At 43.6% G+C, this 22,455-nt stretch overlaps 2 protein-coding genes and 1 long non-coding RNA gene across 4 annotated transcripts in view; 1 reads left to right on the forward strand and 2 right to left on the reverse strand.

Moving 5' to 3' along the window:
* The window catches only part of atg4da (autophagy related 4D, cysteine peptidase a), a 48,038-nt gene extending 42,754 nt beyond the window's left edge, over positions 1-5,284 (reverse strand). The window contains exon 1 of one of the 2 annotated variants that reach the window (XM_059992305.1): positions 5,088-5,284. The gene's annotated coding sequence lies outside the window, so the exon portion shown is untranslated. The other variant, XM_059992306.1, reaches the window with a different exon arrangement.
* Positions 5,285-5,617: 333 nt separating this feature from the next.
* LOC132406522 (uncharacterized) overlaps positions 5,618-22,455 on the forward strand; it is a 33,723-nt gene continuing 16,885 nt past the window's right edge. Inside the window, exon 1 of the long non-coding RNA XR_009516188.1 lies at positions 5,618-5,711. This is a non-coding gene — a long non-coding RNA (uncharacterized LOC132406522). The remainder of the gene's footprint in view (positions 5,712-22,455) is intronic.
* Positions 16,439-19,741, reverse strand: LOC132406520 (F-box/LRR-repeat protein 12-like). The gene is made up of 3 exons (XM_059992307.1): positions 19,470-19,741; positions 18,338-18,410; positions 16,439-17,923 (listed from the first exon to the last, which is right to left on the reverse strand). The coding sequence occupies exons 1-3, from the start codon at positions 19,724-19,726 to the stop codon at positions 17,111-17,113; spliced, it is 1,143 nt and encodes a 380-aa protein (XP_059848290.1). The 5' UTR covers positions 19,727-19,741; the 3' UTR covers positions 16,439-17,110.

Genomic DNA, 22,455 nt, shown 5'->3' on the forward strand with positions numbered 1-22,455 from the left:
ATGCACCTCAAATAGCCTCTGACAACCAAGTCCAACTCCTGCCCTAGTCCTGGCGCCTTAAAACCAGTGCTTCGGATAGATGAAGGCAGTCCATCTAAGAGAGGGAAAACTCTGATCTCAAACCTCCGCTGCCTTGCAGCCATACCCACTCATAGGAAAGGCTTCGGGAGTAAACCCTGAAGACAAATCTGGAGCTGGAGTCCCTAAGGCAGTCTGACGTTGCCTTCAACCTCGCTCTGGCAACTCCTGCGACGTCACTGGTGCCAAGCTGTATCGGCCCTTGCCCTTCCCTTGGACAACATCAGTGGCGTGGAGAGGGGAGATTTGCTGCATGGGGAACTGCCGGTCTTCCATACAACCTTGCCCAGGCCTGCGCCTTAGAGAGGACAAGACTTTCCAAGCGCAGATCCATGGTCTCGCAAGACTAACGGATGCCATCACAAACATTTACTCTTCCTTATGACTTAATCGGGAAGACTCATTTTAGTTATGATATTCTGATTCTGTAGAGATTTGGTGTAAGTATGAAGGCACATTAACCAATCCCAACAATCAATATTATAATCCCAAGTTAGAAGAAGCACAGCTAAGGTTGGCAATGCCTCATCAAGGTGAAATACTGTGATAGATAGCAGGGGCCATTCATGGATAGAAATGTATTATGCCATATGTGCCCATTACATTTATCAAGATAATTGCTGAAGCAAGTAGAAATAGTTTCTTCCAGAAACAGCTCAACCAAAGAAAGACAAATATCAATAACACTTCAAGTCCTGTCACTCTGGATACAGACATAGTCTGTATATCTTTTACGCACATACATAAACATCGATTTCTTCTTCTGGTAAGTAAATTCCCCCACCCCTCTATTCCTCACTCTGACCTTTTACCTCTTCTCATCTCCTTGGTCCCCTCCTTCCCATTCTCCTATGGTTCACTCTCATCTCCTATCAAATTCCCCTTCTCCAGCCCCTTACCTTTCCCATCCCCACCCCCATCTTTGCTTATCACCTTCCAGCTAGCCTCCTTCCCTTCCTCCCCATCTTTTTTATTCTGGTGGCTTCCCCCTTCCTTCTCAGTCCTGAAGAAGGGTCTTGTCCTGAAACATCGACTATCTATTCATTTCCATAGATGCTGCCTGACCTGCTGAGTTTCTTCAGCATTTTGTGTGTGTTTCGGCAGAAATACAGTCACTTAAAGTTAAATCCAATTAGATGAGGCTAGAAGTTGGCCACACTTATGTCCCGGCATGCCATGATCCCCACTAGATTCTAAAACATGAACACTGCAGACTTTGTCTGTATAGACAGTCTGGGTATCTTGAAGACAGGAACATTGAGACAATGAGTATTTACCTTGGTGGTCCAATAACCAGATGTAATTGGCAAGTACGAAAAGATATTTGGATAAATTACCAGGAAATTAAATACTAAATAATAGTATTTAATAGATGGACTTCTTTGTGGAGAACTAGTCATTCTACAGATATGAACTCCGTGAATGTTGGATGTAACTGGGTTAATTTCAGTTTGTACCATGGCAGCCTGGTAATGTGATATGTACAGTCAGTACAGAGTAAAATTATTTTCAGAAATAACATACTCAAGCAAAGTAAGTTCAGTTATTACAGGTTTGAAAATGGTCGTTACTAAGGACTTCATTCTTACTCTCACATAACCTGACAGCAGAAAACTTAATGCTACGCGAATTCGCAATTCCATCACACTAAAAACAACCAGACAGCCACCTTCTTCATCCCTGGCAGCTCAAAACTGCACCATTTAAGAACTCATTTTACCAAACATAATTTATAACATTTGCTGAAAACTACACAAAGGCACCCTGTGAGGACAGCATCAGAATCGGGTTTAATATCACCACATACGCCATGAAATTGGTTAACCTTGTGGCAGAAGTACATTATAGTAAAATAATAAAAACAGAGAACTGTGAATTACTGTATCAATAAGTTCGGCCCAGGATAGATCTGCAGAACTGCTGACACTCAAGAACTTCAAATCGTTCATTCTTTCCACTTCTGATCCCTCTTCCCTCATCTTTCTGAAGTCCACAATCAACTCTTTGGTTTTACTGATGTCGAGTGCACGGTTGTTGCCGTGACACCACTCAACTACATGATATATTTCACTCCTGTACACTCACTCATCACCATTTGAGATTCTGCTAACAATATTTGTGTGGTCAGCAAATTTATAGATGGCATTGGAGCTGTGCCTAGCCACACAGTCATAGGTGTAGAGGGAGAAGAGCAGTGGCTAAGCACACATTCCTGAGGTGTACTAGTGCTGACTGTCAGCAAGGTGAGATGTTATTTTTGGTCCACACAGAATGTGGTCTTCTGGTGAGGAAATAAAGAGGATCCAAATGCAAAGATTGGTATAGGGGGCCAGGCTTTGGAGCTGTTTGATCAGACCTGTAGGAATGATTGTATTGAACGCTGAGCCACAGTCAACTAACAACAGGATTAGTCTTGTCTAGGTATTCCAAGGCCACATTAAGATCAATCAGATTGCATCTGCTGGAAACAAGCAAACTGCAGTGGGTTCAGGTCCTTACTGAGACAGGATTAAATTTTAACCATAATCAACCTCTTAAACACTTCATCACATTGATGTGTATGCTACATGACGGTAGCCATTAAGGCAGCTCACCCTGTTCTTCTTGTGCCATCCTTTATCCTTTGACTGACAGAGGCAGATAATATGAGGCAGAACAGTTCTCAACTATAAATAACAGGGAGAAAAAGCTCAGCTTAATGATGGCTCAAAGCTTTTATTTTGAGAATGTTTTTAGAACTAATGTTCAAATTGTAGGAAAGAAACAAAACTAAAAAAAGGTTTTGGAGAATAGAGAAGAATGTGTATTGTGAGATTCACAAGACTAACCTCAAATCTTAAAACATTGTGGTAGGAAAAGCTGATGAATGAAATGTACAGACTTAAGATAAATACTGAACCATAGTGGGAGATAGAGCACTGAGTTTATGCTTGTTGATTTACATCGGCAATGCTGTCAGACAGTTAATTATTCAAATTCTTATCTTCATTTCCAAACCCATCTGTGATTTCACTCCTGTTCACTGCAGCCTCGTCCCAATAACTCCAATCTCTGTGTTTTGTAGACTCAACTGACTTATCCCAGGGTTGGCAAACAAGTCCTTGCTTTCCATGGCTCTAAACCTCCTTTATGCCACAAACCAATACCACTGAGCAAGGGATTGGGAACCAATTCTTTTCTCCATGGACACTATCCGACCAGCTAGACAATTTCCCAACACGTTAAAAGAAAATATCTTAGTTATGTTCAACAGATCATGGTGTTACAACACAAAAAGCTATGAAAGCACATGAAACCCTTCATAGCTCAGAAACTATTGTTATGGTCCAAGAATATTTCATTAAAATAAAATATTGGTGGACAATATGCTTACCCAATGCAGAGTTCTGCAATGATGCATGTCATTCTATCAGAATAACTTCATTATCAAGACTCATGACAAATTAATAGAAATTATTAATTTTTGCTAGAAAATTACAGACAAGTCAAAACATAAAGGCCATAACTAGTTTAATATTGTAGATAAATATCACTTCCGTGTGCTACTTTGGAGGACATTTCACTCAGCCCCATTATCTTTCTCTAATGTATAGACACCATTTCTACTGACCCATTCACTCATAAATGTGGGATCCTTAAATAAATACCAAACACCTGCAGGTGCCAGTAGTTTAAAATAAAAACAGAAAATGACAGAAATACTCATGTTAGGAAGCAGATGTGGAAGGAGAGTTAACCAAGTTAAATTTCTGGACAGTCACTTTCCAATCTAGTATACTGAATCCGTTACATGAGAAAATCTGCAAATGCTGGAAATCTAAAGCAACACACACAAAATGCTGGAGGAACTCAGCAGGTCAGGCAGGACTCCTGATGAAGGGTCTCAGCCTACTGAATCTGTTGCTCGCTCATACTGTGGTCTCTACATCAGAGAACCTAAAGGTAGACTGGATGACGAGTAGCTGCATTTAGCTTCTAAGGGATTCTAAACATCAGGTTGTCCTTCAGCTTTGTTCTTTCTCTCTCCAATCTGACCTCTTTTCCACTGAGGTCCAGCAAAGCACCCTGCATTCCACCTGGCCACATTGCAGATGTTCAGAGTGAAATCAAAACGTTCAGCCTACTTTCTTCCTTCGTATCAAAGTTGCCTGCTTCGGTTGTACGTCATTTATCTGCAAAACTAACTAAATTTCCCTCTTCTTTAATATGGCCTGACTTGTTGGGCATTCATTATTCGAATTTATAACCCTCAATTGGAATACAGTTCCCTCACAATCACTCCCCCTACAATTAACGTCTATACAAGCCGCATTTCCAGCCTGCTCTGCTGGATTCTAAATTGCGGCCTTTAAAACGAAATCAAAAGTATTCTCCCACCCAGAGAACGAAGGAGATAATAGAATTTATTCGTAGGTCACTTAATAACCTGTGCCAATTGCTTCATAAACACTGTAACTACAATTTACACACCATCACCTGTTGTGAAACACGGGCACTAAGAAGCAGATGCATCGTGGTCAAAATTTAAAAAAAAACAACTCACATTCGGTTACAGATGTAACTGGTTTAAGATCATCCCGTGAAATACTTTAATTGAAATTAAGGTTGCAAATTCACCCAAATCTCCAACTGGATTGTGTAATAGGAGCTGCGATAATCCTGTGAACATCTCAAACCTACGCCAGTGCGATTTGATGGTCTGTTAAAGTACTCCTGGGCGCTCCATTGACCATTAAAGTAACGAGAAGCATAACAACATGACGTAGGTGGAAAAACCGGTCCGTGCTCCCGTCCCGGGCCCACACCACAAAACTAAAGGTCACCGCATCCAAACTTATCTCCACTTTGGTGCAAGATATGATTGAGACCTCCGAGGACCAATCACAGGGGAGATAAACATTTGATTAGCGGCCGAACAGCCAATCACCGCCGCTGGACACACCCCTCCGCTATGGCGTCTGGTTGCTGGAGCCAAGCTTTGCGATGACCAAATCGTATAAGGCACTCACCCTAACCCATTTCTTCCTCGTTACTGAGGCGGTGCGGTAGCTTCGCTGCGGCGGTGGGAGGTAAAAATGGCTCCTGAGCTCATCGTTGATCCGGTTTCTGCTCCGATATCAGATTGAGGAAGCAGACACCCGTTTCCTAACGACGGATAGAAAGAGCGGCACCTTCATCCGCTGAGCGACGTACCGCCCCTCGCCGCGACAGCGCCGCCCCAAGGCCCGGAGGAGCGGCAGAGCCATCCCAAGACCCGGAGGAGCAGCAGCGCCGCCCCAGGCCGGGAGGAGCAGCAGCGCCAGCAGGACGCATTCATGGTCACCGCCCGGGAAATGGGAGTAATGTTGGCTGCGGACCAACTTAATTGATTAATTTAGCCATACCAGACACGATGAAATATGCCGTCTAAACAACACCATGTGTCACTGCTAGGCTCCTTAACCACTATACCCGGCCTTGCTCATTCAACAAAATTAATCCATCTCTACAGAGTTTGGACTGGAGTTACTCCAGGTGAAGCGGTGCTATTGCCGGTCGGTAGGAAACCAATCGATTGGATAATACAGTATTCGACGTTTCGGGCGAGACCCTTCGGCAGGACTGAAGAAACAAAAGAAGAGTAGACTTAAAAGGTGGGTGGGGGGAAGAGGGAGACACAAGGTGGTAGGTGAAGCCGAGTGTGGGAGGGGTGAAGTAAAGAGCTGGGAAGTTGATTTCGCGTAAAGAGATGCAGGGCTGGAGAAGGGGGAGTCTGATAGGAGAGGACAGAAGGCCATGGAGACGAGAAAAGGAGGGAGGAGCACCAGAGGGAGGCGATGGGCAGGCAAGGAGATAAGGTTGAGAGGGGAAAAAGGGGATGCGGAATGGTGAAGGGCGGGAGGAGGCATTACCAGAAGTTCGAGAAATTGAAGTTCATGACATTAGGTTGGAGGGTACGCAGACAATATAAGGTGGTGTTCCTCCAACCTGAGTGTGGCCTCATTTCGACAGTAGAGTGTTAATTGTGTCTGCATCCCTTACCGAGCCTGCACTGCTCCCTGTTACTACTGATGGTGAGGACCTGGGGGTACACCTGGGTGACAGACTTGCGTGGAGCACCAACACAGAGGGTGTGTACAAGAATGCCAAGTGGTTAAGGCATCGGTCCAGTGATCTGAAGGTCGCTAGTTCGAACCTTAGCTGCGGTAGCGTGTTGTGTCCTTAATCAAGGCACTTAACCACGCATTGCTCTGTGACGACACCGGTGCCAAGCTGTATGGGTCCTAATGCCCTTCCCTTGAACAACATTGGTGGTGTGGAGAGAGGAGACTTGCAGCTTGGACAACTGTTGGTCTCCCAAACAACCTTGCCCAGGCCTCAAGTAATCATTGAAAATAGAAGGACAGTTGAAGAAATACAAGAAGGGCCATAGTCACCCCTACTACCTGAGCAGACTGGGGTCCTTTGGAGTATGCAGGCCTCTCCTTCATAGGTTCTGCCAGTCGGTCGTCACCAGTACAGCCCTCTACGCGGTAGCGTGCTGGGGTAATGACATCAACACAGATGATGCCAAAAGGGTCAATAAACTGATTAGAAAGGCTGGCTCTGTTATAGGAGTCAAACTGGACACACTGGAGGCTGTGGTAGAACAAAGGGCCCTACAGAAAATCCTGGCAATTCTGGACAATGTTTCTCACCCTCTGCATGCCACCTTGGCTGAACAGTGGACCACTTTTAGTAATAGACTGAGAGAACTGCACTGCTCCAAAGAGCGCGAGTTGAAGTCATTCTTACCCTCGGGCATTAGGCTCTATAATGAGTAAACCGATAGCCAGGGAAGTGATGACCCCCTCCTGTCAGATTGTTATTAATCTCTGTTTACCACACTCTGCTATCGTGGACAGCCTGTGTAATACTACCATCACTTCTTACCTGGACGGTGTGAATGTGTACCCATTACTGTATAATATTATGGTCATTCTTGTATTACAATCTTAGCTGTGGAAATCTTGTACATCTTATTTTTAAGGTAATTTATTTTTCTTACTTTTCAAATATTTGTATACCTGTGCAAATGTAATGCTACTGTGACACTGATTTCCTTTGGGACCAATAAAGGATCTATCGATCTTGTAGTTTTAGGTATTGAGTTCCACAGCTTGGATGCATAGTTCTAAAAAAGCTGACCTACCAATAATCTTTTGAGGGAGATTGTTTAAATTTAAGAGGCTGGCAGAAGAAAACCTGAGAGCTCGGCAGAAATACAAAACAAAATTGATTATGTGGTGTACTCTGACCCAGATCACTGAGAGTTTTAAAACCAGGTAAGAGACTTTAAAATCAGTTCTGAAAGATAAGGAAGCCATTGCAGAGTAGCTAGAACAGGGTGATCTATTCCCTTACCCTGGTTTTGGTTAAAAGCCGAGCAGCGGTGTTCTGAATGAGTTGAAGTTTGTCAATAGATTGCTTTGGAAGGCTGGTAGAAAGTGTATTCCAATAATCTCATCTATTCAATATAAAGGTGTGAATTAGTTTGTGACAGAAATGGACGCACCTTTGAAATATTTCCTAAGTGTAGAAATCCTGCTCTGGTCACTTTCTTTATGTGGGATTTAAAATTCAAATCTGAATCAAGTTTGCCAATGACACAAAATTCGGGGGACAGGCTGATAACATTCAGGCGGAAGAATCAACACAGTTGGATCTAAACAAAATGTAGATGTGGGCAGATAAATGACAGATGAAATTTAATGTAAGTAAATGTAAAATATTACATGTAGGAAGTAGAAATAATAAATTTAAATATACAGGAGGTCTTGAGTCAGAAAGTGCGTGTATGAGAAGGATTTGGGCGTCCTGGTAGACTCATCACGGTCAACATCTAGCCAATACACAGAGGCCTTGAGGAAGGCTAATAGAACGTTGGGCTAAATAATGCGCTCAGTGGAGTTCAAGTCTAGAGATGTTCCCCTTAAGCTGTATGATGCGCTTGTGAGGCCACACCTTGAGTACTGTGTACGATTTTTCACTCCATATTGTGTGAGGGATGCTAAGGCAATAGAGACAGTCCAGAGAGGGGCAGCTAGACTCATTCCAGGTCTGCAGGGTATGAGTTGTGAAGAAAGATTGAAATAATTAAATCTTTTTAGTTTAAGTTGATGTAGAATGAGAGAAGACTTGATAGAAGTGTTTAAAATCTTTAAAAGGTATAAGTAAGGTGGATGTCAGCTGGTACTTCAAAATTAATCTATGAACAAGGACTTATGGCCATAACTGGAGACTGGTTGAAGGGAGATTTCAGACTAACATCAGGAAACATTTATTTACACAGTGACTTGTGGACACATGGAACAAACTACATAGTTGTGTAGTTGCCAGTAGTAGCTTGAAATCTAAACTCGATAGTTATTTCAACATACTATGTGAATAGGAATTTGGCAAGCTGTGTTGGGCCGAATGGCCTGTTTTTATCAAAATCTTTCTAATGTTCTTAAGTTCCACCTACCTTCCAGATTTCCATGGGACACATTGGCAGCCTTAGGACCCAATCAATGGCAGTAAAAACAAGTTATCATCAACCCTAGGGGACTCTGAGGGAGAACTGCTACTGCCATTGCAAAGTAACAAGCTCACATGCTTTCCATTAAGAATGTGAAGATTGTATATTGCTGATACAAAACTTGGACAAGTGGAAGTGTACAAACAGATGTACAGGTAGTGCAACAAGACATTGAAGTTTGAGAATTAAATGGGCTATTTTCAGGTTGGCAGAATTTTACTAATGAAAAGCTTTAATAAACTTAGCTGCACTCTGAATGATTTATTTATATTAATGACTTGATTGATGGGACAGAGTATAACACTTTCACTTTTACAAATCGGGAGCAAAATAGATGTAGGTAGGTTATTAACACAAACACGAGGAAATCTGCAGATGCTGGAAATTCAAGCAGCACACACCAAATGCTGGTGGAATGCAGCAGGCCAGGCATCTGTAGGAAGAAGTACAGTCAACGTTTTGGGTCGAGACTCTTCGTCAGGACTAACGGAAAAAAGGGATAGAGATTTGAAGGGGGGGACGACCTGAAATGACAGAAGACAGGAGGGGGAGGGATGAAGCTAAGAGCTGGGAAGTTGATTGGCAAAAGGGATACAGAGCTGGAGAACAACACCTTATATTACATCTGGGTAGCCTCCAACCTGATGGCATGAACATTGATTTTTCTTACTTCAGTTAATGCCCCTCCTCCCCTTCTTACCCCATCCCTATTTATATTATTTTTAAATTTTTTTTCTCTGTCCCTCTCACAATCACTCCTTGCCTGTTCTCCATCTTCCTCTGGTGCTCCCCTACCCTTTTCTTTCTTCCAAGGCCTTCTGTCCTATGATACTCCCCCTTCTCCAGCTGTGTATTCCTTTTGCCAATCAACTTCCCAACTCTTAGTTTCATCCCTCCCCTCCTGTGTTCTATCATTTCAGGTCTCCCCCTCCCCCTCTCAAATCTCTTACTATCTCTTCTTTCAGTTAGTCCTGACGAAGGGTCTCGGACCGAAATGTCGACAGTGCTTCTCCCTATAGATGCAGCCTGGCCTGCTGTGTTCCACCAGCATTTTGTGTGTGTAGGTTTATTATTATCCTTTATTCCTTTTAATATCTTCAAACTTTGGGGCTCCTATATTCTACCTATTCATGTAATGAAAAATATTGAAAGAACGATCAGCAAACATGAAAGAAAGCAAAAATAAAACCTGTAAAAAAAGAAAATAATAAAGGGCTTTGAGGAGTTTCAAATGGGAACAACAATTGGCATCTAAAATTGGTGAACTCATTTTTCAGTATGGTAAACCATAATGTCCCTCATCAAAAGGTTTAATTGAGTTTTGTTGGAACTGTGCAGAGAGGACAGAAAGAACACAGAAAGAAATTCATGGCAACAGCCCACCCTCTTTCATTTCCCAAAGTGGCAACTTGACACAAGAAAGAAAAAGGCACGAGCAATTATACAGTGATAAGGAAAGTCACCAACCAAGGTTTTCACCAAGAATGGTTTGGTGCTGATCAGGAGCAACATTATCTTTTGGACTATGAATTGTAGAATTTTTATTGCTAACTTCCAACAGCAAATGAATATTTAGATGGGCATCTTCTATAGCAAAATTCTATGAATTAAGGAGACAAGTACAGTGCATTCTGGTTAATTGGGTCATTGGTTAATCGGGCAGCCACTTATATGGGACAACCCTTAAAGAACAAATACTAATCAAGAAATTAGCTGAGATTCCCTTTATTTACTTGGGACGCTGCCGCATAATTGGAACAGGAGTCTTGCTGAACTGTTTTTAACTAGCATCAGTTGTGTCAACTTGTGTGGCCGTTAAACACTACACAGTGCTTAAAACAATAGAACACTACAGCACAGTACAGGCCCTTCAGCCCTCCATGTTGTGCTGACCCATATAATCCTTAAAAAAAAGTACTAAATCCACATAACCTTCCATTTTTCTTTAATCCATGTGCCTGTCCAAGAGGCTCTACTTTAAAATCTCTTACTATCTTTCCTTTCGGTTAGCCCTGACGAAGCGTCAACAGCACTTCTCCCTATAGATGCTGCCTGGCCTGCTGTGTTCCACCAGCATTTTGTGTGTGTTGTTGCTTAAATACCCCTAATGTTTTAGACTCCACCACCATCCCTGGCAAGTCATTCCAGGCACTCACAACCCTCTGTGTAAAAAAACTTACCCCTGATGTCTCCCCTAAACTTCCCTCCCTTAATTTTGTACATATGCCCTCTGGTGTTTGCTATTGGTGCCTTGGGAAACAGGTACTGACTATCCACCCTATCTATGCCTCTCATAATCTTGTAGACCTCCATACAGTCCCCTCTCATTCTTCTACGCTCCAAAGAGAAAAGTCCCAGCTCTGCTAACCTTGCTTCATATATATGACTTGTTCTCCAAACCAGGCAACATCCTGGTAAATCTCCTCTGCACCCTCTCCATAGCTTCCACATCCTTCCTATAATGAGGTGACCAGAATTGAACACAATACTCTTAAGTGTGGTCTCACCAGAGATTTGTAGAGTTGCAACATGACCTCTCTACTCTTGAACTCAATCCCCGTTAATGAAGCCTAGCATCCCATAGGCCTTCTTAACTACCCTATCAACCTGTGCAGCAACCTTGAGTGATGTATGGATTTGAACCCCAAGGTCCCTTTGTTCATCCACACTCTAAAGTAATTGACCATTAATCCTGTACTCAGTCTTCTGGTTTGTTCTTACAAAATGCATCACCTCACACTTGTCTGGATTGAACTCCATCTGCCATTTTTCTGCCCAACTCTTCAGCCTGTCTATATCCTCTTGTAACCTTTGACCACCTACAGCTCCATCCACAACTCCTCCAATCTTCCTGTCATCCGCAAACTTACTCACCCATCCTTCCATCCAGGTCATTTATAAAAATCACAAATAGCAGGGGTCCCAGGACAGATCCCTGCAGCACTCCACTAGTCACCGACCTCCAGGCAGAATACTTGCCTTCCACAACTACCCTCTGCTTTCTTCCTTTAAGCCAATTTTTTTTAATCCAAACAGCCAAGGTTCCACTTATCCCATGCCTCATGACTTTCTGGATGAGTCTCTCATGAGGGACCTTGTCAAATGCTTTGCTAAAGTCCATGTAGATCACATCCACTGCCCTACACTCATCAATTTCTTTTGTTACCTCTTCAAAAAACTCAATCAGGCTCGTGAGGCATGATCTTCCCTTCACAAAGCCATGTTGATTATCCATGAGTAGACTGTACTTCTCCAAATGCTTGTAGATCCTATCCTTAAGAATCCTTTCCAGTAGTTTGCATACCACTGACGTAAGACTCACCGGTCTATAATTCCCAGGTTTCTCCCTATTACCTTTTTTAAACAGGGGAACTACGTTTGCCATTCTCCAGTCCTCCGGCACTTCCCCTGCAGCCAAAGAGGATTCAAAGATCATGGCTAATGCTCCTGCGATCTCTTCTCTCAATTCCCACAACAACCTGGGGTGTATCATACCTGGCCCTGGGGATTTATCAATCTTAATGTTTTTAAGAAGATCCAGCACTACTTCTTCCTTAAGAGGAAACAATTAGAGGAAACAATTTTAAATACCATCAGTTGCGTGTGTTTGTGTTCAAAAAGTAGTGATAACCTATCAGTATGTGACAGAAATGGATTTACCTTTGCAATATTTCCTAAGTGTAGTAATCCTGCTCTGATCACTTTATGTAGTATTTAAAATTCAAATCTAAATCAAATTTGCTGATGTCACAAAATTAGGGGAATGAGTTGATAACATTCAGACAGCAGAATCAATACAGTTAAATCTAGACAAAATATAGATTTAGGCAGATAAATGACAGATGAAATTTTATGTAAGTAAATGTAAAATGTTATATTCAGGAAGTAGAAACATTAATTATACCTGGGATCCAACCTGGACCCAACATATTGATGCAGCTACAAAGAAGGCACGATGGTGCATTATTTCATTAGAAGTTTAAAATTTGGCATGTCACCAAAAACACAAATTTCTGCAGATGTACTGCATCACCATCTGCTATGGGGGGGGGGGGGGGTTGGTAGAGGGGGCTACTGCACAGGATCATAGTAAACTGCAGAGATTGTACATCATGGGCACTAGCCTCCATGGTATTCAGGTTATTTTCAAGGAGTGATGCCTCCAAAAGGCATCGTCTATCATCAAGGACCCCCAGCACCCAGGTCATGCCTTGTTCTCATTGCTGCCATCTGGAATGAGGTATAGATGTGTGAACACACACACTCAATAATTCAGGAACAGCTTCTTCCCCTCTGCCATCCAACTTCTGAATGGACATTGAGCCCATGAACTCTACCTCTATCTTTTTTAAAATTTCTGTTTTTGCATATTTTATATATACTTTAATCAAGTTTTTTCCTCTCATTATTGCATTGTACTGCTGTTGCAAAGGTAAACTGCCGTTGCAACGTATACTGGTGCTATTAAACCTGATACTGCTACCCTTACAGTACCCACACAACTATTTTCACATTTTACCATCTCATTTTCTAAATTTAAAATATATTGTAGGATTTTAGAGCTAATTTACAAACCATTGTGCATCATGTCAAATCAAAAGAGACATTGCAAACTCTGTCAACAATTTACTAAAAGCTAAAAACCAAAACACTGAAAAAGTATTCATCCCCTTTGTAATTACTACATTTACTTTCCACAGGTGTAATACTGTATAATTACCTTACCAAATTTGATGATGTAGAAAATTGGAGGATCACCTGATTTCAATGAATTCATACAAATGAATACCCCTTCTCTCTGCAAGGTCCAACAGTAGATTTTTAATAGGCCAAACCAAAATGAAGATAAAAGAGCATTCAAGACAAGTCAAGGAAATGGTAATAGAGAAGCACAAACTGGGGAAAGGTACAAGACCATCTCAAGGGCACTGAACATACCTAAGGAGCTCAGTCTGCCCCTCTAAGCTTAGCCACTGGTGAAGAAGGGCACTTGTAAAGGAGGTTATTGTAATGTCAAGTCACTCTCAGTGGCTACCAACTGGAGGTGAAGTTTATGGCTCCACCATTTCTAAGGCCTTTTTTGTGGAAGAGTGGCAAGATAGAAGCCCTGGCTAAAAAAAAAAATTCATAGCTTGCTAGTAAAGACTTTGGAAAGCATCACTTAGAAAATACTCTAAAGATGTGGAAGACAGTCTTGTGGTTGTATGAGACTAAAGTGGAACTTTTTGGTCTCAACACTGTGGTACATGTGGCGTGACTCTAATACTGCACGTTAACCAAGTAACACTATCTCTACTGTAAAGTATGGTGAAGATAGCATAATGATATAGGGATGCTTTTCAGCAGTAGGGACTGGACATCCTGTCAGGATTGATGGGAAGAGGAATGCTGCTAAATGCAGAGCGCTCCTGGAGCTAAACCTGCTCGCCTCTGTCGGAAAGTTTAAGCCGGAGAGGAATTTTCTCTTTCAGCAGGACACTGAACCAAAACACACTGTTAGAACAACCATGGAATGAAGAAAACTGAGTGGCCTAGTCAGAGTCCAGACCTTAACCAGATTAAATATTTGTGCCTAAGCCTCAAGATTTCTGTCCGCCATCATTCACCAATTGACCTGGCACAGCATGAGCAACTTTGCAAGGAGCAATGGGCAAATCTTGCTTCATCATGTTGCACAAAGCCAATATAGACTTACTCAAAAGAATAAATGACTTATTCAATAGATTTATTCAAAATAGCTGTGATAGGTGATTCAACAAAATACTGAACAAAGGGGATGAATACTTCAGAACTACTCACATTCCAGGTTTTGAAATTTCAGCTTTTCATGGTTTACAATTTCCCCTTTTTATTTGGCCTCTACTGTGAAAAGAGGAACATGCGATTCACAAATAAAACTTCTCAGTTAAATTGACCAACCTGCGAGTAAGGGATTGGGGTCTGAATACTTTTTCAAGGCACTGTATATTTACATTCTCAAACACTAAACCTCAGACTAATTAAATATGATCTTTCATGTCGAGTGACAGGATGGAATCTGAATGATTTTGATTTTTTAAGTAATATTGTTCATCAAACCATGTTTTATGCTTTACCAGAAAGCACAAATAAGCAGAACTCCAGTCTCAAGCGTGACCTGTACTACTGCAAGGCTATTCTTGAACTCTACTGGGGTTGTGGTGGAGCTTGGAGTGGGATTGCTGGCAAGGCTGGCGAACATAAATGAAAGATGGACAAAGCATAAAATTGAAATCTTTATTTCTCCTCTGGTGCTTTTTTTATCAAGACAGATTACAACTCTAGAAACAAACTGGTAACCATAGGAACTGCATAATTGTAAAGCACTCCACAAACCAAGGTACCAGAACAAAAATAAACTGCTTCAAAAAAATGCAGCAGTATCATGTAACAGCTTGAAAAATTGTAAAGTCTTTGAAGCAAAATCTTCCTAATACTGTTCAGATTGAGTCAGTAAATTGAAATATAAGTTGAAATAAATTAACATAAAAATGAAAATACTGAATTTGGCAGTGGTCTGAACAGGCAGGAAGCAACATTAGATTCCCCAAAATTCATTATACTTTTCAGCTTCCTCATTTCCTTCTTATGTCTTTCTGTCAAAGATTCACTTACCCATCAACTCCCCCTGGTGCTCTATCCCTTCCCTTTCTTCCATGGCCTTCAAACCTCTCCTCTCTGATTTCCCCTTCTCCTGCTCTCTCTCTTTCACCAACTTTCAGCTCTTTACTTCCCCCCCACCCCCTCTCCCAGTTTCACCTATCACCTAACACCTTGTACTTCTTCCTTCCCTCCCCATCTTCTCACTCTGACTTCTCTCCTTTTCCAATCCTCAAGAAGGGTCTCAGCCCAAAATGTCGACTGTTCACTCTTTTCCATGGATGCAGCCTGGCCTGCTGAGTTCCTCCAGCATTTTGTGTGTGTTGCTTTGGATTTACAGCATCTGCAGATTTTCTCGTTTGTGACTTGCTAGCCTGGCTTGTTTTTAGATTTTATTTTCTTGCTTTCCCATTTTGTTTTAGTCAAGTGTGATAAGCAAAGAGACAGGTGTCCTCTGTGTTGTCAGATGTGAGGGAAATAAGTGGGGGAGAGGTAAGAAAGAGGTCTGCAGCATGGTCGCAACTCTGCCCCAACTGGTGGGAATGGTTCTTTGGGGGAAGGGGCAAGGACAAAAGAAGGAGCGGGTCAGCTCAGAGATGTTTGAGGGGAGATAGCATTGAATGCTACAATGAATGCTGTGGGAAATTAGGAGGTCATTAGATTAGTAAGGGCACAAATGGAATCTATTTCTGTACAGTACGGACCATTACAGAGCGGAGCAACATCAGTGTCAAAAGAGTAGAGCACATGGATGATCACGAAAAAGAATGGGTTCAAGCTTCTCAGTATCAAGCCTATGTCACTCAACCGTAACATGCAGATAGCACAGAAGTGAGTTAAGGCACAAGAGGGGCTGGAGCTGTACACCAACATTTATAACGTGGAAACTCATGCCAGGTCCATGGGTAATCTGTCCATAGAGGGAAGGGAGTAATTCAGAGGCAAGTGTTTCTGAAACGCCATTAAGACTATTCCACCTGTCACGTCGGTGTAAAATCCTACTGTCCCACTCTCTCCTATTTAAACTTTATCTTAAATTACGTAACTGATTTTGCTTCAATCACTCCTCGCAATAAGCCATCCTGCCCTAAAATTATCCTCAATGTAAAGAAACATTTCGGAAGCGCTTCTCACGGATAAACCACAAATGGCTAATGCACTTGATCAAAAGGGACACCAGTTATCAGGAAATAGAGAAATATGTAAATTGTTACAAATGATAAAGTTTATTTTTCAAAATGCACAAACAGAGCTCTCAATTAAGTTACCTAGCTGAATGAGTGTGACAGTTACTGACCAATTTAAATACACTTCATGGGCCGCCAGCAAACTGAATCATTTGATTAGCCCCCACGCCACTGCTCAGCACAGCAGTCCAAGGTTTGTGCATTTGGCTGCTGACAATCTTGCAGTGTAATTCAGTTTGAGTTCCATCTCTATGCTTTTCCTCCTTGTAAATTTGCTCAGCTCTGTGCTGACTTCTGCAGTTCCAGCAGCTCAAGACCATTGGCACACAATCCAAAGACAGAGCCACAGTGAGCACCAGATCCTGTTTGTCTGATGTCAGCGACCTAGGTCACCACTGTTCAGCAGTTTGTACCTGCCTCATCCGAACACACTCTGAATTAAGCTCCCACGTTAGTCGTTCAGGGTACTCACACTCCCTCACACCAGAGAGGTGTCACGGATTGGGAGATGAGTGGCTCGGCAGTGAACTTCTGTCAATTCAAACACTATGCTTTTTGGGACCTGACCAACCGCACAAAATCCATGCAAGAGAATAAAGAACAGCTCACGTTGTGTAGTGCAGCTGGCAAGCTCCCAATCCTCCCAACAAAGCCAAAGCACTACCAGGATGAAAAATACAACCTGCAGTTAAAACTTAGGCACAGAATCTATGGCAGGGAAATCGTTGGTAACGGTGCAGTTCGGCAAGCTCTGTCGGATTCTCTGCAGGTCCCCCTCGGAGTAGGGATTCCCATTCAGGTTGAGTTTTGCCAGGGACGGAAGGCCGGTGCAGACAGCCAAGAGCTTCTCAACAGTGATCTGGTCACAGTACTCGAAGCAGAGGGACTGCAGTGAGCGCAGGTCACCGAGACAGGCCAGGCCCGCGTCAGTCATAGAACAGAAGTTCGTGAGGTCCAAAGTGCGGAGCTGTGTCAGATGCCGAGCAATGTGGCGCAGCGACTCGTCGGAGATGTTGCAGCCGTGAAGCTTGAGGTGGACCACCTCAGACAGGCACTCAGCTGACTTCTCGATGCCCGAGTCAGTGACTCTGTATGTGCCTGACAGGATCAGTACCTTCAGTGCTGTACGGGATGCAAGGTTCTGCAGGTGCTGGTCCGAGAAGTTGGGGACGTTGTCCACTTCCAGGTTCTTGATGCGAGGCGGAATACGGGTCCCATTGGCGGCAGTCGCAGCCCTGAACCAATGCAAGGGAATCTCACAATGTGTCAGCTCCAGGCTGAGGAGTGAAGGAGGCAGGCATTCATAGTTAATGCCCCGCAAGTTCATTTCAATCAGCCGCAGCTCAGTTAGGTTTGGACAGCGTTTTCCGATCTCCAACAGCAAGGCTTCAGTTAGCGACTCATTCTTCTTGACAGAATGGAGGACACCCTTGATTCTCAGGGTCCTCAGAGTTCCACCCAGGTAATGTCTGACCAGGTGCCAGAGTATCCTTGAGTTTACCTGAAAGAAGAGAATCAAATCACAAGTAATCACACAAGAGACACGTTGACTGATGAGACACCAACACTTGCTAGATTGTTACATGCAGCATCAGCCCTGGGTGTCTGAGGACTGCCTTTACTGAGAAAGTATTTTCTGGGATCAGGAAACCCAGACTGTTCAAGATGAAGCTAAAACACACATCATCATTCAGGCAATGAGACAAGGTATGACATTTAAAAGATCCTGCAATTACGTTTACAATGATGTTTGCATACTGCAAAATAACCCCTTAACTTGGACACTACATGAAACCTTTTAAATTTGGTAGCCTCCTTTCACTACTGAACCATTCAGCAAACCTACAAATTATTTCTCTCAAAATTTCTTACACAAAATTTCAATGCCAAAGTTTTATAGGAATAAATACCTTACCTTGTATGGGGTTAAATTAACATCTTTCCAGAGTCCTTTGTCATAAGCTAATCTTCTCCATCTTTTGCAAACTCTGTGGAAACAAAGATTTCTCCTGAATTACTCATCACAATCAGACTGTCTTGAGGTTAAAATCCCAATTTATTCCTTTTAATGCTAGCTAGGTCAGGAGATATATCCTAGAACCAAGGTTAACACCTTCTGCCTCCATCTCACTTCCCAGCAGATTGATCTCTCTGTCCTTCCCACAACCAAGATCTAAACACTCAGTACCAGCCCCAAAGGGCCAAGTCTCCCAACCACCTATCTTCTCCTGGGGGGTTCGGCTTATTTAATTGTCCATCATCCATGTTCATGAGGAGGCAGGTTTGTTGCCCCACTCTTTACATTCGCTATAGGATTGGGCCATACTCACCACTCCATACCTCCTGTCTCTCAGCTCTGTGGCTCTACTTCACACTAAACTCTGTTTCCACCCTGACTGCCATACTTGTTACACTTCCCTCCCCAACGATCTTTACCTTCCAAAGGGGGATTAGACAACACCCACATAAACGTTCGGCACATAATCAGCCCCCTCCTTCCAAACCAGTACACTCTAGTTTTTCCTTTCTTTCTCCCAAAGGATATGGACAAACCCGTCTTTACCCTCACCGGCAACAAGCTACCACTTTACTGTTCTCTGCCAGCTGGTGTCTCCTTCAATCTGTTTTGGGCTTCTCCTCACCCTTGACGTGAGTCCCCCTCGCAAGCCGGTTTCTCCCCATCTTCCCATGGAAGCTACCTCTCCATCGGGCCCACCAACCCCAACTCTCAGGGGTCTCTTCCTTCCCTCAACTCCTCCAGTGACTACCACAGTAGCCTCCAGTGAGCCCTCTCCCACCTTCCAGGCTGCGGCTCTATTTCCTGCCCCGACATCCACCTCCATACCCCCTTCCTCCAACCTTCCCTGGTGCTCTAGGCCTGACAGTTATCACCCCGCCTTCCCTTCCCCCAGGAATGAGGGAAGCTAGGCCTCTCACCCCCTTCTCAGCCTCTCTCGCCCCCTCCCTTCCTCCGCACCCCTATTCCGGGCGGACCCACCTCTCTTACTTCCACCCACAACTCCCGCCCGGCCCCGCCAGGTGAGTACCTGCTGATACGGAGCAGGTCCCGGGTGGACAAGTAGGACAGGATCTCCACTAGCACGTTCTCGGGCAGCGAGTTTAGCGTCGCAATTTCGCATAACACCGCAGCCATTTTCAGCCGGAGACACAAAGTGAACGACAACATCCGCCTTCCGGAGAAGGGCCCCAAATCCCGCCCCGCCGCCGGCCTCCTTGAACTGCGCCACCAGCCGGCTCGGATCCACAGAGTTCCGCCGGCGGCCGGGGACCATAGCGCCCCCATCGGTCCGGAGTAGCAGTGCCTAATGGAGCTCTTCGTGATTCAAGATGGTTTATTATTTTCAGCACTCAAGTGTAAAGGAGAACGAAATAATTGTTACTTCGGATCCGAAGCAGAAAAAAATAAAAAACACAAGAACACAAAAATAAAAGCACGAGAAATGCAAATACATAAGATAGCTCATGTGCACATTAGATTGTATGTACATAAAGTGAGGCTAGGTACAGGAGTGTGCAGACAAGGTGCCTTTGACAGGAAATGAAGTGATGCTTGGTGTTATGGTGGGGTTAGTGGGTGGAAGTATTTATTATCCTCACTGCCTGGGGAAAGTAGCTGTTTTTGAGTCTAAGCAGGGATAGTGCTTAGCCTCCTCCTTGATGCAAATGAAACACACAGTCCCTAAGCAGGGTGGGAAGGAATCCTTCATGATAATGCCAGCCTTTTTACTGCATCTTCCTGTATTTTTGCCCTTGCTGGTGGTTAGACAGGACGCACTGGGCAGCTTTGACTGCCCTTTGTGGAGCGTTGCTGTCCACGGCAGTGGAGTTCCTGTACAATACAGTAAGGATGCTCTCCACTGCATGTCTGTAGAGGGTCATGACTATTGATGTGCATTGTCTCGCTCTCTTTAGCCTCCTCGGAAAGTAGAGGCTGTTGTGACTGTGATTGGAGTCACCAGTGAGATACTGAAACTGGTGCTATAGATGTCTTTATTCATCGAAACAAGCAGGTACTCCTCTATAAACCCTCTCAGTAGAGTGTCACAAACTCATTATTTTGCCCTTAAGATCAAAAGTGATTCAATACAATTTCAATAGTTACAGTATCATTTACTTCAATACTTTGGGTTTACAAAGTTTCCTTTGAGTTGCATATCTACAGGGGGAGACACCTCTGAATGTTGGGACAAACTAACTGACACAGATATTCTAAAAACTTCTGAAAACAGAGAGCCAGACACCCAGTATGAGTGTCTGTGAGAGCCGACTCTCTGGGTACACAATAGATCAGCTATTGACCGCAACTATACCTGTGACCGTGTTCGACATGCTGAATGACATCATCAGCCTGTTCTGCCAGCTTGAATTCAAGTCACAATGCTGCAAATTAACTCAGCCACATTGCCTCGCTTGACGCAGGCCCAATTAACATGACCCCATTGTTTTATCAATTGGCTGATATAGATGCAAATATATCATGGTCACCATTTTGCAAACCATATCTTAGTTGTGGGCCAGCCTGCGCTTTTATCTTCAATTTACTGCTTGCAATGACTTCTGCCCAGTTGCGCTCACCTCCATCATTGCAAAGTGCTTTGAGAGACTGGTTCCATCAGATCTGAAATCCTGTCTGCCCACTACCCTGGACCCCCATCAATTTGCCTATCGCACCAACAGATCAACAGAGGACACCATCTCCACGGCACTTCACTCTGCCCTGACCCACCTGGACAGCCCCAACTCTTACGTCAGAATGCTGTTCATTGACGTCAGTTCGGCATTCAATACTGTGACCTCCTCCAAGCTGATCACCAAACTTCGCCAGCTGGGTATCAGCTCATCCCCCTGCAATTGGACCTTGGACTTTCTGACTAACAGACCCCAATCTGTTAAGTTAGACAACCTCTCCTCCTCCACTCTCACCCTGAACACCAGCGCGCCTCAAGGCTGTGTGCTGAGCCCTCTTCTGTATTCCCTTTTCACCTATGACTGCATTCCTGTACACATTCTAACTCCATAATCAAGTTTGCAGATAACACCACAGTGGTTGGCCTGATCAGAGGGGATGACGAGACGGCCTACAGGGACGAGGTCCAGTACCTGGCCACGTGGTGTGCTGACAACAACCTGGCCCTTAACACCCAGAAGACCAAGGAAATCATTGTGGACTTCAGGCATGCTAGGAGCCACACTCATGTCCCCATCTACATCAATGGAGCTGTAGTGGAGCATGTATCAAGCTTCAAATTCCTTGGTGTCCACATTTCCGAGGATCTCACCTGGTCCCTGAACTCCTCCATCCTGATCAAAAAGGCACAATAGCACCTTTATTTCCTGTGGAGCATCAAGAAAGCTCACCTCTGTCCCAGGATACTGACGGACTTTTACCGGTGTACCATTGAGAGCATACTCACCAACTACATCTCAGTGTGATTTGGCAATTGTCCCACATCGGACCGCAAAGCACTCCAGCATGTGGTGAAAACTACCCTGTGGATTATTGGCACCCAATTTCCCACCAATGAGAACTACCATAAATGCTGCCTAGGCAGGGTGAATAGCATTATCAAGGATGCATCTCACCCTAACCATGGACTTTTTACTCTCCTCCCATCTGGTAAGCACTACAGGAGCCTCCGCTCCCGCACCAACAGGCTCAGGAAGAGCTTCTTCTCTGAGGCTGTGATTGCACCCATATTGTACTGTCTCAGTACTTTTATATTTGTGTGCTGTGGCACTTACTTTTTATTTAGTTATTTTGTAAATAACACTATTCTTTGCATTTCTGCTTAGATGCTAACTGCATTTCATTTGGCTTTGCATCTGTACTTGGCGCAATGACAATAAAGTTGAATTTAATCTAATCAATTTATGCTCAGCACGGAAAACTGGTCCTTATTCATATCTGCTATATTCACGTAACTCCAGAATACTCCAGCAGTGGAGTTGGTGAGCTTTCTTGTCTGTGGAACCATGAGAGGCTGTACAAGATGTGCACTCGCAGGAGTTTGA

Source organism: Hypanus sabinus, chromosome 16 (genome assembly GCF_030144855.1).
Source record: "Hypanus sabinus isolate sHypSab1 chromosome 16, sHypSab1.hap1, whole genome shotgun sequence".
Classification (NCBI taxonomy): Eukaryota; Metazoa; Chordata; class Chondrichthyes; order Myliobatiformes; family Dasyatidae; genus Hypanus; species Hypanus sabinus.